The sequence below is a fragment of the Physeter macrocephalus genome, chromosome 6, assembly GCF_002837175.3.
Source record: "Physeter macrocephalus isolate SW-GA chromosome 6, ASM283717v5, whole genome shotgun sequence".
In the NCBI taxonomy this organism is placed as follows: Eukaryota; Metazoa; Chordata; class Mammalia; order Artiodactyla; family Physeteridae; genus Physeter; species Physeter macrocephalus.
This window is the reverse complement of record NC_041219.1, coordinates 68,628,922-68,641,250: the sequence shown is the minus strand read 5'-3', so window position 1 is coordinate 68,641,250 and position 12,329 is coordinate 68,628,922. Positions and strand designations below refer to the sequence as shown.

Genomic DNA, 12,329 nt, shown 5'->3' with positions numbered 1-12,329 from the left:
ATGTGAGAGCTTATATACACACACACATACATACTTCTTCCTTTAAAAAAATCCTTAGAAGCTGGTGTTGTTATAATGTGAAAGCTTCTCTGAGTGAGAGTTTTTGAAACCATGTACCTCACTGTAAAAATAAACACATAAAATGCAAAGAATCCCAAAATGCCATAGCCGTTTGCCCATCTTCTCATATTTCTACAGTGTTGTGTCTAAGTGTTGTGCTGGCTTGAAAAGAGTCTGTGACAAGTCACTCTGTTTGGAAACGTAGCTCATTTATCCATTGTCACTGGTTTGGCTTTGGGGTTAGGGTCGCCTCTCCTCTCAGCTTCCCCTTTTCTTCATCTTCTTCCTTGATAGCCTGGATCTGTTCTGAGTGATGCTGCTGGGGGGACTGGTCCAGGGACTGATCCTCTATGCCCGCCAACCGCTGTTCCTCCTCAATGACTTTCTTCCACATCTTGTGGTTCTGCAGAAGGTGCTGAGTTATTTGGCAGTAGACTTTTCTCCTTTTGAAAGTTTTCTTTCCTGAGAAAACACCAAATTAGACTACTTATTTGTGTGTTGAGTACATGACAGTTTTTTCCCCTTATTCATAGGGGTCAAGTACCAAATGGGTACATACATCTCTCAATCACTTGATGTGTATATTGTAATAATCATTTTTGAGAGTGGGGAAATAAGAGGAAGACAAAGACGGCATGAACCATTAACATATCATTGAGACGTACCGTGAACAGTATTTAATAACTGGTAATGTAACATCCAATACAAGGTTTTGTCTGTGTCTTGGAGTTATTACTCTCACTCCATTCAGACTCTCAAGATTTTCCACCTAGATTATTGGAATAATTCCTTGTTACGTGTTTCTCTGCTTTGTCAACCAATTCAACTCACAAAAGTCTACAATATTGATTTTTTAAAAAAGACCGTTTTGATAGTACTGTTCTGTTTCCTGTGGACTAAAAAATTAATTTCAAACTCCTCTAGCAGGGAGCTTTGACTCTAGTGGGAAAATAAATAGAGAGTAAACAAGTAAGGAAGGACAATTACACTGAGTTGTACAAAGTCTTTGAAAGGTGGCAGAAAGAGAGGGAAATGACTTAGCTGGGAGGATGCCGCATGACGATGGTGGCTTGCACTAGTACGGGGACAATGGAAACGAAGATGAGTAGATAAATGTGAGATACATTTGTGAGGTATAATCAACAGCACTTGGCAACTGATTGATTAAATGTAAGGAAAAAAGAAGGGAGGAATCAAAGACAACCCTGAGCTTTCTGACGTGAACAGCTGAGTGGCAGGATGTACTGAGGAAGGGGCACATTAGATGAGCAGACTTGAGGTGTATGTTGAACATGAAGTGTCTGGGAGACCTCCAAGTGGAGACGTTAAGTAGGCAGCTATTCTTTTCTAAGCACAGAATATAATGTACCTTCATTCAAGTGACCATTTTAGACATAGGCCAAGAATTTGGAAGTTAGGCAGAGTCTCACATTGGATTATAAACTAACTTCTCTATGGACAGAAGTTTTTCCCCCTTTTGCGTATATATCTGCAAAGCTCCAGACTTTAGTTAGTATTCAGTAAGAGTTTACTAAATGAATTATGTTCTCTCTAGTTTCTGTTCCACGGTTCCAAGTACACGGTGAAGTGTTGACAAGTGATTGATGATAAAAATAATAAAGGTATGAAAACGTGGTCCACAGGAAATTCTGATCTGAGACTACATTAAAGAGTTAACAGTACAAGTTACCAGGATGATCTGCAAGGAAATTTGAATTTATTTAATGAAGTAGTAATGATTTACCATGTAAAATCTGGAAAGAAAAACAAACAATGATTTACCATGTAAAATCTGGAAAGAAAAACAAACATAGTAACCATAACAAAAAAAAAAAGAAAAGAAAAGCCGACTGCTAGGAGATGTGCCATCCACCAAAATTTTTGTGGAAGTGCTAATGATTCCTTCAACAGTTTTATTATTAAAAAAATTTCCTGTACCTTAAAAGATGATAAGATCAATTTTTAAAACATAGTTCAGAAAAAGGACACCAAATTATTTTGAATTACTTTTGAACCATACAGACACATAAGGAAATTATTAAGTAGGACGAATGCCGGGGTGGGGGGGAGGAGGGAATGGATACAGGCAGACTCATAGCAAGAATTTTTAAAAAACATTTACTATATTCATTATCTTATTCATGAGATGGACCCATCAATCAGCTTATAATGATCACCTACTAACTGACAAGCATTTTTCTGGATGCTATGGAAACAAAGACCAATGAGTCTCAGAGTTTGCCTTAAAGGAGCTTACCATCTATAGGAGAGAGGGCCCAGAAGATCAAAACTGAAATACACATGCTATGTTTTATGATGGACCTATGTTTTATGATGGACCTAGATAAGTGACCAAGATGGCCTTAATGTTCCCCTCATCTTCACTAAACTTTAGATAGGTTTCTTCCAGACTCTAGGACCCTGATCTAAAACTTGTAATTGCAAGTTCTTTCTCTGCCCCTTGGTAATGTAAATAAACCTTCTCCCAGCCTCTAGCCAGTTTGACAACCCAGGAAACATCTTTCTCAAGGACCTGGGAGCCAGCCCTTTGAAACGCAATTATTAAGAAAGATAGGGTCCCTGTCACCGATCTCTGTGGGTAGGAAGGAGCCTAACTTCAATAAGCACCAATTAGCAAACAAAAATGGCATAATCACATTGACCAACTCCCCTTTAAGGTCCACAGTACTGTTTCCTTAGCTCATTCCAGCGCGTAAAAACTCTCCTGCCTTTGTTTTCAATGGAGTTGAGTCCAATGTCTCTCTCCTATTGCAATAGTCTTGAAGAAAGTCTTCCTTACCATTTTTAACAAGTATGCAGTGCAATTTCTCTCTGACACATCAAAGAAGTATGGCAACATCAGGTACTCAACCTGTGAGGGAGTAGATAAAGACTTTTTCCAAAGGACATGACACTTGAGCTGAGATGTAAATTATGAGAATTAAATACACTGGGTGAAGAACGGGCTGGCAGCATTCTAGGTATGTGAGGGGCATGTGTACAGGCAGAGGGCATGGGGCCCTGGAGCATAACACCAATTTCTTCAATTATAAGATTCTTAACAAAGGCAATATATACATAAAATAAAATTGGAAAAAAATCTGAATTCTTTCTATAGAAATCAATAAAATATATTAGTCCTTTCAATTTTTAAGAGCAAACCTTTAAAATTACTTTTCTATCAAAGCTATCTACTTGTCTATTTCTACATTGTGTTTATTGTAGTTAAGTTCAATTGAGAAATCTTTACATGTTAATATACTTTTTAACCTAATCCTTTGAGTCAAGAGAGTTACAGATGATCACTGGGTGAAGGATGGACTTGAATCAGTCATAGCACATGCTCTACTGCTCAAGGTGATTATTCCATCCAAAAGTTATACACATTCGCGGTAGTGCATTCACAGGGAAGAAGCTAACAAAAGCTCAACTTTTCTCTTTTTCCTTTCAGGGCAGCCCCCATGAGAGCAGCTGTTCTCTTATTAATGCTGCTAAACATTAGCAATAAACCTCTCTGGAATTAAACTGAATAAGGTGACGTAGAAGAAAGTTTGTACCAAATAAATTTGCGTAGATTAGAGTCTGCAGGTGGTCTAAAACATGCCTGTATTGAGAGCCAAATTGTTGAGCACTGGAACGTTTTGAAATGAGAACAAAGATCCTTTCATTGCTCAAACTCTAAATGCAGCTTAGTACTTCATTAGAAACCTCTTAGTTTGCCGTAGGAATCTTTCAAATTTAATTATGAGGTGGGGAAAAAAAGCCTTCTTTACCCAGGATACCATATTGAAATATTTAAATTCTGTGTTTCCTGAGAGATCTCCAAGTTTTGCAAATTGCTGAAATTATCAGTGCATATTTAATTTACATTTTTTCTGAAATCTAAGTTTCAGGTTAAAATTTACCATGTAAAATCTGGAAAGAAAAACAAACATAGTAACCATAACAAAAAAAAAAAGAAAAGAAAAGCCGACTGCTAGGAGATGTGCCATCCACCAAAATTTTTGTGGAAGTGCTAATGATTCCTTCAACAGTTTTATTATTAAAAAAATTTCCTGTACCTTAAAAGATGATAAGATCAATTTTTAAAACATAGTTCAGAAAAAGGACACCAAATTATTTTGAATTACTTTTGAACCATACAGACACATAAGGAAATTATTAAGTAGGACGAATGCCGGGGTGGGGGGGAGGAGGGAATGGATACAGGCAGTTTTCTTTCCTGAGAAAACACCAAATTAGACTACTTATTTGTGTGTTGAGTACATGACAGTTTTTTCCCCTTATTCATAGGGGTCAAGTACCAAATGGGTACATACATCTCTCAATCACTTGATGTGTATATTGTAATAATCATTTTTGAGAGTGGGGAAATAAGAGGAAGACAAAGACGGCATGAACCATTAACATATCATTGAGACGTACCGTGAACAGTATTTAATAACTGGTAATGTAACATCCAATACAAGGTTTTGTCTGTGTCTTGGAGTTATTACTCTCACTCCATTCAGACTCTCAAGATTTTCCACCTAGATTATTGGAATAATTCCTTGTTACGTGTTTCTCTGCTTTGTCAACCAATTCAACTCACAAAAGTCTACAATATTGATTTTTTAAAAAAGACCGTTTTGATAGTACTGTTCTGTTTCCTGTGGACTAAAAAATTAATTTCAAACTCCTCTAGCAGGGAGCTTTGACTCTAGTGGGAAAATAAATAGAGAGTAAACAAGTAAGGAAGGACAATTACACTGAGTTGTACAAAGTCTTTGAAAGGTGGCAGAAAGAGAGGGAAATGACTTAGCTGGGAGGATGCCGCATGACGATGGTGGCTTGCACTAGTACGGGGACAATGGAAACGAAGATGAGTAGATAAATGTGAGATACATTTGTGAGGTATAATCAACAGCACTTGGCAACTGATTGATTAAATGTAAGGAAAAAAGAAGGGAGGAATCAAAGACAACCCTGAGCTTTCTGACGTGAACAGCTGAGTGGCAGGATGTACTGAGGAAGGGGCACATTAGATGAGCAGACTTGAGGCGTATGTTGAACATGAAGTGTCTGGGAGACCTCCAAGTGGAGAGGTTAAGTAGGCAGCTATTCTTTTCTAAGCACAGAATATAATGTACCTTCATTCAAGTGACCATTTTAGACATAGGCCAAGAATTTGGAAGTTAGGCAGAGTCTCACATTGGATTATAAACTAACTTCTCTATGGACAGAAGTTTTTCCCCCTTTTGCGTATATATCTGCAAAGCTCCAGACTTTAGTTAGTATTCAGTAAGAGTTTACTAAATGAATTATGTTCTCTCTAGTTTCTGTTCCACGGTTCCAAGTACACGGTGAAGTGTTGACAAGTGATTGATGATAAAAATAATAAAGGTATGAAAACGTGGTCCACAGGAAATTCTGATCTGAGACTACATTAAAGAGTTAACAGTACAAGTTACCAGGATGATCTGCAAGGAAATTTGAATTTATTTAATGAAGTAGTAATGATTTACCATGTAAAATCTGGAAAGAAAAACAAACAATGATTTACCATGTAAAATCTGGAAAGAAAAACAAACATAGTAACCATAACAAAAAAAAAAAGAAAAGAAAAGCCGACTGCTAGGAGATGTGCCATCCACCAAAATTTTTGTGGAAGTGCTAATGATTCCTTCAACAGTTTTATTATTAAAAAAATTTCCTGTACCTTAAAAGATGATAAGATCAATTTTTAAAACATAGTTCAGAAAAAGGACACCAAATTATTTTGAATTACTTTTGAACCATACAGACACATAAGGAAATTATTAAGTAGGACGAATGCCGGGGTGGGGGGGAGGAGGGAATGGATACAGGCAGACTCATAGCAAGAATTTTTAAAAAACATTTACTATATTCATTATCTTATTCATGAGATGGACCCATCAATCAGCTTATAATGATCACCTACTAACTGACAAGCATTTTTCTGGATGCTATGGGAACAAAAGGGAATGGATACAGGCAGACTCATAGCAAGAATTTTTAAAAAACATTTACTATATTCATTATCTTATTCATGAGATGGACCCATCAATCAGCTTATAATGATCACCTACTAACTGACAAGCATTTTTCTGGATGCTATGGAAACAAAGACCAATGAGTCTCAGAGTTTGCCTTAAAGGAGCTTACCATCTATAGGAGAGAGGGCCCAGAAGATCAAAACTGAAATACACATGCTATGTTTTATGATGGACCTATGTTTTATGATGGACCTAGATAAGTGACCAAGATGGCCTTAATGTTCCCCTCATCTTCACTAAACTTTAGATAGGTTTCTTCCAGACTCTAGGACCCTGATCTAAAACTTGTAATTGCAAGTTCTTTCTCTGCCCCTTGGTAATGTAAATAAACCTTCTCCCAGCCTCTAGCCAGTTTGACAACCCAGGAAACATCTTTCTCAAGGACCTGGGAGCCAGCCCTTTGAAACGCAATTATTAAGAAAGATAGGGTCCCTGTCACCGATCTCTGTGGGTAGGAAGGAGCCTAACTTCAATAAGCACCAATTAGCAAACAAAAATGGCATAATCACATTGACCAACTCCCCTTTAAGGTCCACAGTACTGTTTCCTTAGCTCATTCCAGCGCGTAAAAACTCTCCTGCCTTTGTTTTCAATGGAGTTGAGTCCAATGTCTCTCTCCTATTGCAATAGTCTTGAAGAAAGTCTTCCTTACCATTTTTAACAAGTATGCAGTGCAATTTCTCTCTGACACATCAAAGAAGTATGGCAACATCAGGTACTCAACCTGTGAGGGAGTAGATAAAGACTTTTTCCAAAGGACATGACACTTGAGCTGAGATGTAAATTATGAGAATTAAATACACTGGGTGAAGAACGGGCTGGCAGCATTCTAGGTATGTGAGGGGCATGTGTACAGGCAGAGGGCATGGGGCCCTGGAGCATAACACCAATTTCTTCAATTATAAGATTCTTAACAAAGGCAATATATACATAAAATAAAATTGGAAAAAAATCTGAATTCTTTCTATAGAAATCAATAAAATATATTAGTCCTTTCAATTTTTAAGAGCAAACCTTTAAAATTACTTTTCTATCAAAGCTATCTACTTGTCTATTTCTACATTGTGTTTATTGTAGTTAAGTTCAATTGAGAAATCTTTACATGTTAATATACTTTTTAACCTAATCCTTTGAGTCAAGAGAGTTACAGATGATCACTGGGTGAAGGATGGACTTGAATCAGTCATAGCACATGCTCTACTGCTCAAGGTGATTATTCCATCCAAAAGTTATACACATTCGCGGTAGTGCATTCACAGGGAAGAAGCTAACAAAAGCTCAACTTTTCTCTTTTTCCTTTCAGGGCAGCCCCCATGAGAGCAGCTGTTCTCTTATTAATGCTGCTAAACATTAGCAATAAACCTCTCTGGAATTAAACTGAATAAGGTGACGTAGAAGAAAGTTTGTACCAAATAAATTTGCGTAGATTAGAGTCTGCAGGTGGTCTAAAACATGCCTGTATTGAGAGCCAAATTGTTGAGCACTGGAACGTTTTGAAATGAGAACAAAGATCCTTTCATTGCTCAAACTCTAAATGCAGCTTAGTACTTCATTAGAAACCTCTTAGTTTGCCGTAGGAATCTTTCAAATTTAATTATGAGGTGGGGAAAAAAAGCCTTCTTTACCCAGGATACCATATTGAAATATTTAAATTCTGTGTTTCCTGAGAGATCTCCAAGTTTTGCAAATTGCTGAAATTATCAGTGCATATTTAATTTACATTTTTTCTGAAATCTAAGTTTCAGGTTAAATCAAGTTAACCATCTCAGTCAATATGAATCCTGAAATTAAAATTACTAAAAGAGTCAATAACAATGGAGTTAAAACGAGGAGACCTGGGTTTCCTTTCTGGTTCTGCGGAATCCATCACACCTTGGGTTGTCAAACTGCTGAGCCTCAGTTTCGACTTTTGTAAAACGAGGCAGCTGAACTGGATGATCACTGATTCCCCTTCCATTTCTAGAATTCTGTTATTCCATGTGGCCAATTTTTACTAGATACTAACACTGCCCAATATTTATCATTTTCTTGGCTATAAAGGGATAGTTCAAATATAATTTTTCAAAAGCTATGGTTATCAAATCATTGTTGATGATGTTTTAAATTTTAACCTAAAGGTGACCAGTTGCCTTTTAGAAGCCATTAGTAAACAGAATCCACAGAATTCTCATTCTTGCTTTAGTGAGCTTGATTAAAAATGGGAAGGTCAGTAGAGTAACATCAGAATCTGAGAGTCAGTATGGCCACCCAACCCTACAGAACAGAGACAAATCGAATATTTGGTTGGTTGTTGTATTTGCTGCTAAAGCCAGTGCTGACGAGTTGAGCCTGTTAAATCTCCTAACCTAGGTTCTTCAATTCTTGATGCCTAGATTATGTATGTGTTGCTTCAATGTATTTGAGTTCAAACAGCAATCAAGTAGGGCCCACGGGAACAAAGCTTTTCCAGAGGCTAAGCTGACCACACTTTCCAATAACAAACATTCAGTGGAAAAACTGTCCAGTCCTTAGACAGCAAATTATCTGGCTCTTTGAATGAAAAAAAAAGTAAAAATATAAAGTTCTTTCTCTGCCCCTTGGTAATGTAAATAAACCTTCTCCCAGCCTCTAGCCAGTTTGACAACCCAGGAAACATCTTTCTCAAGGACCTGGGAGCCAGCCCTTTGAAACGCAATTATTAAGAAAGATAGGGTCCCTGTCACCGATCTCTGTGGGTAGGAAGGAGCCTAACTTCAATAAGCACCAATTAGCAAACAAAAATGGCATAATCACATTGACCAACTCCCCTTTAAGGTCCACAGTACTGTTTCCTTAGCTCATTCCAGCGCGTAAAAACTCTCCTGCCTTTGTTTTCAATGGAGTTGAGTCCAATGTCTCTCTCCTATTGCAATAGTCTTGAAGAAAGTCTTCCTTACCATTTTTAACAAGTATGCAGTGCAATTTCTCTCTGACACATCAAAGAAGTATGGCAACATCAGGTACTCAACCTGTGAGGGAGTAGATAAAGACTTTTTCCAAAGGACATGACACTTGAGCTGAGAATGATCATAATGTCTTTCATTGGTAATATTTTTGGTAAGGGCCTTGAAAAATATCAATATTAAGACTGAACTTCCTTTATGAAGGTAGATAGAGACCACATACTATACTCCCATGAACATAGGAACAGTATTTGTGCAATATCACTGTAAGGGTTATTGGTTTTCCTAATTATGCTATTAGGGTCTCCTCCCTATGGCAGGAGAAATGAGACTATTTCAAGATGCGAAGAAAAATAATCTTGATTTTATAGACAATTAAGTTGAACAGATTAGAACGGCTACATGATGCACTCCAAATCAATGATGAGATGTGACCACTTCTCACTGTCACTATTGCCACTACCCTGGTCCAAAGCCACAGTCATCTCTCACTTGGATAATTTCAACAGCCTCTTAACACACTGCCCTGCTTATACCCTTGCTCTTACCCCAAACTCCAGAATATTCTCAATGAAGCAGCTGAAGCAATCCAGTTAAAACATAAGTTGAATCAACTAAGTCTTCTGCTCAAAAACTCTGATGGCTCCCCATCTTACTCGGAGTAAAAGCCAGACTCCACACTGTGACCTGCAGAGCCCTACCTTCTAACCCTCCATCATCTCGGTCCCCGCTCCCCACCCCGCTTCCTCTGCTTCGGCCTCCCAGCTCTCCTGATGCTCCTTGAACACCCAGCCAGCGTCCACGTCAGGACCTTTCCACGGTTTGCTTTCCTCTCTCCTTGAAATGCTTTGTCCACATCTATTTCCATGGATCGCTCCTCCTTCCCTTGCTTCTTTCAGGTTTAAAAAAAAAAAAAAATCTCTTATTTAGACTGTCCATGGCTATCTTATCTAAGATTTTAATCTTTCTGCACAATATTTCATATCCTTATTTTTCATTTTTATTTTTAAACTCTAGCATTTATCAGTACCTAACATATTACAGATTTACTGATTTGTCTTAGCGTCTGCTGACCCCACTGGGATATAAGTCTAAAAGGGCACGAATTGATCGAATTTTTTTTTTTGTCTGATCTGTTCATGGCTGTCTTTAGAACCTAGAAGAATGCCTGGCACAGAGTAGGTGCTTAATAAATATTTGATGAATGAATGAGTGACTACTACCTCTTACCACTTTAGCACCTCCCCCGAAGCAAGCCAGGAAAAGCCTATGGCTGGTCCAGATAGTACCTGAGATTCCTAAGTCATTCAGATACTCTGAAAAATAGGCTTTGATGACTTAATTGTCTTACTTCATAACAGAGAACATACCGTTTAATGAACATGGTATTATAATAGATTCCACAGTCTGTAATTTCCACTATCATGATATTGGGGAAGGGGGAGTATCCATAATCACTGCAGCAGGTGATATTTGGACTCAGCTGTGAAATTCACGAGAAGCATCAAATTTATTGTGAACCTAAGTAAGAAAACAATCCTAGGAGAAGCACATTCGAGAGAGATTCTATAACTTACTTGGAGATTCACTATTTTTACAGGTTTCCTCTTCGTTTGGTGCTTCCTCCTCCTCTTCCTCTTCTTCTGGGTCATCGGTGTCGCCTGACTCATCACTGTCTTCCACCCATTTCCCTGGCATCAGTCCTGCTGAATCATAGGAGTTGCAGAGAGGACCCACAATGTGCGAGATGAAGGATTCCTGAAGGTTGGCCAACTGAGGGGCAGAACGGTCCATGAAAGGGCTTATTGGTAGCCCGAGGCTGGCCTCTTCATCACCCTAGAAATAGGAATGTAGCAGGAACAGTTAACTAGAAAGGCAAACGACAAGGAGAGTGTAAAATACAAATAAAGTCACCATTCCCTTGGCATCTAAAGTTTGCAAATACGCAAGAACCCAGGCATATGTGTGAACTCTTTCTTTCCTGGACTGCTAAGAGATTTTCCCCACATTACTAAGATTCCTATCGGACTGCTTCGTTGCCATTTTCCACTTCGGTAATCTTGAGGGTTTGGTTTTTGATCAAGGGGAAATACAAGAAATGGTTTAATGTCTAAGTAGATGACCTTTCTTACCACACTAGTCATTGTTCCTTATATTAGAGTATAAGTAAGTTAGAATATAAATGCATCTTAAAAGGCAATGCTGGATATAAATATTCAACAAATAGATAATCTATCATGTTTTCCTTTTTTTTTTTTGCCTTGGCTGCCAGAAATTTGAAAGTAATTTATTCCTCAATTAAAGTTGCTACCTTAACCCGGCTTTGGGTTGAATTATGTCTTCTGTGATTATATAGTCTCTGATATTCTTATTTATCTATGTTTAACAGTACTACTGTATAAGTGTTTCCTTTGAACTGATTCATTTCTGGAAAGAAAATATCAGATTGTAAACCAGAAGTTACCTAGCAACATTAATGAAGGAATTATACCAAAATATCAACAATGGTTAAAAAAAAAAAAAAAAGGAAAAAATGATCATAATGTCTTTCATTGGTAATATTTTTGGTAAGGGCCTTGAAAAATATCAATATTAAGACTGAACTTCCTTTATGAAGGTAGATAGAGACCACATACTATACTCCCATGAACATAGGAACAGTATTTGTGCAATATCACTGTAAGGGTTATTGGTTTTCCTAATTATGCTATTAGGGTCTCCTCCCTATGGCAGGAGAAATGAGACTATTTCAAGATGCGAAGAAAAATAATCTTGATTTTATAGACAATTAAGTTGAACAGATTAGAACGGCTACATGATGCACTCCAAATCAATGATGAGATGTGACCACTTCTCACTGTCACTATTGCCACTACCCTGGTCCAAAGCCACAGTCATCTCTCACTTGGATAATTTCAACAGCCTCTTAACACACTGCCCTGCTTATACCCTTGCTCTTACCCCAAACTCCAGAATATTCTCAATGAAGCAGCTGAAGCAATCCAGTTAAAACATAAGTTGAATCAACTAAGTCTTCTGCTCAAAAACTCTGATGGCTCCCCATCTTACTCGGAGTAAAAGCCAGACTCCACACTGTGACCTGCAGAGCCCTACCTTCTAACCCTCCATCATCTCGGTCCCCGCTCCCCACCCCGCTTCCTCTGCTTCGGCCTCCCAGCTCTCCTGATGCTCCTTGAACACCCAGCCAGCGTCCACGTCAGGACCTTTCCACGGTTTGCTTTCCTCTCTCCTTGAAATGCTTTGTCCACATCTATTTCCATGGATCGCTCCT

The 12,329-nt window shown here is 38.1% G+C and overlaps 1 protein-coding gene across 1 annotated transcript in view; it reads right to left on the bottom strand.

Moving 5' to 3' along the window:
• Window positions 1–434: 434 nt before the first annotated feature.
• The window catches only part of PDE3A (phosphodiesterase 3A), a 350,866-nt gene continuing 338,971 nt past the window's right edge, over window positions 435–12,329 (bottom strand). Inside the window, exons 16-18 of the mRNA XM_055085502.1 lie at window positions 10,590–10,609; window positions 8,819–8,846; window positions 435–546 (exon numbers count right to left, since the gene is read on the bottom strand). Of these exons, the coding sequence (XP_054941477.1) occupies window positions 435–546; window positions 8,819–8,846; window positions 10,590–10,609 (160 nt within the window). The remainder of the gene's footprint in view (window positions 547–8,818; window positions 8,847–10,589; window positions 10,610–12,329) is intronic.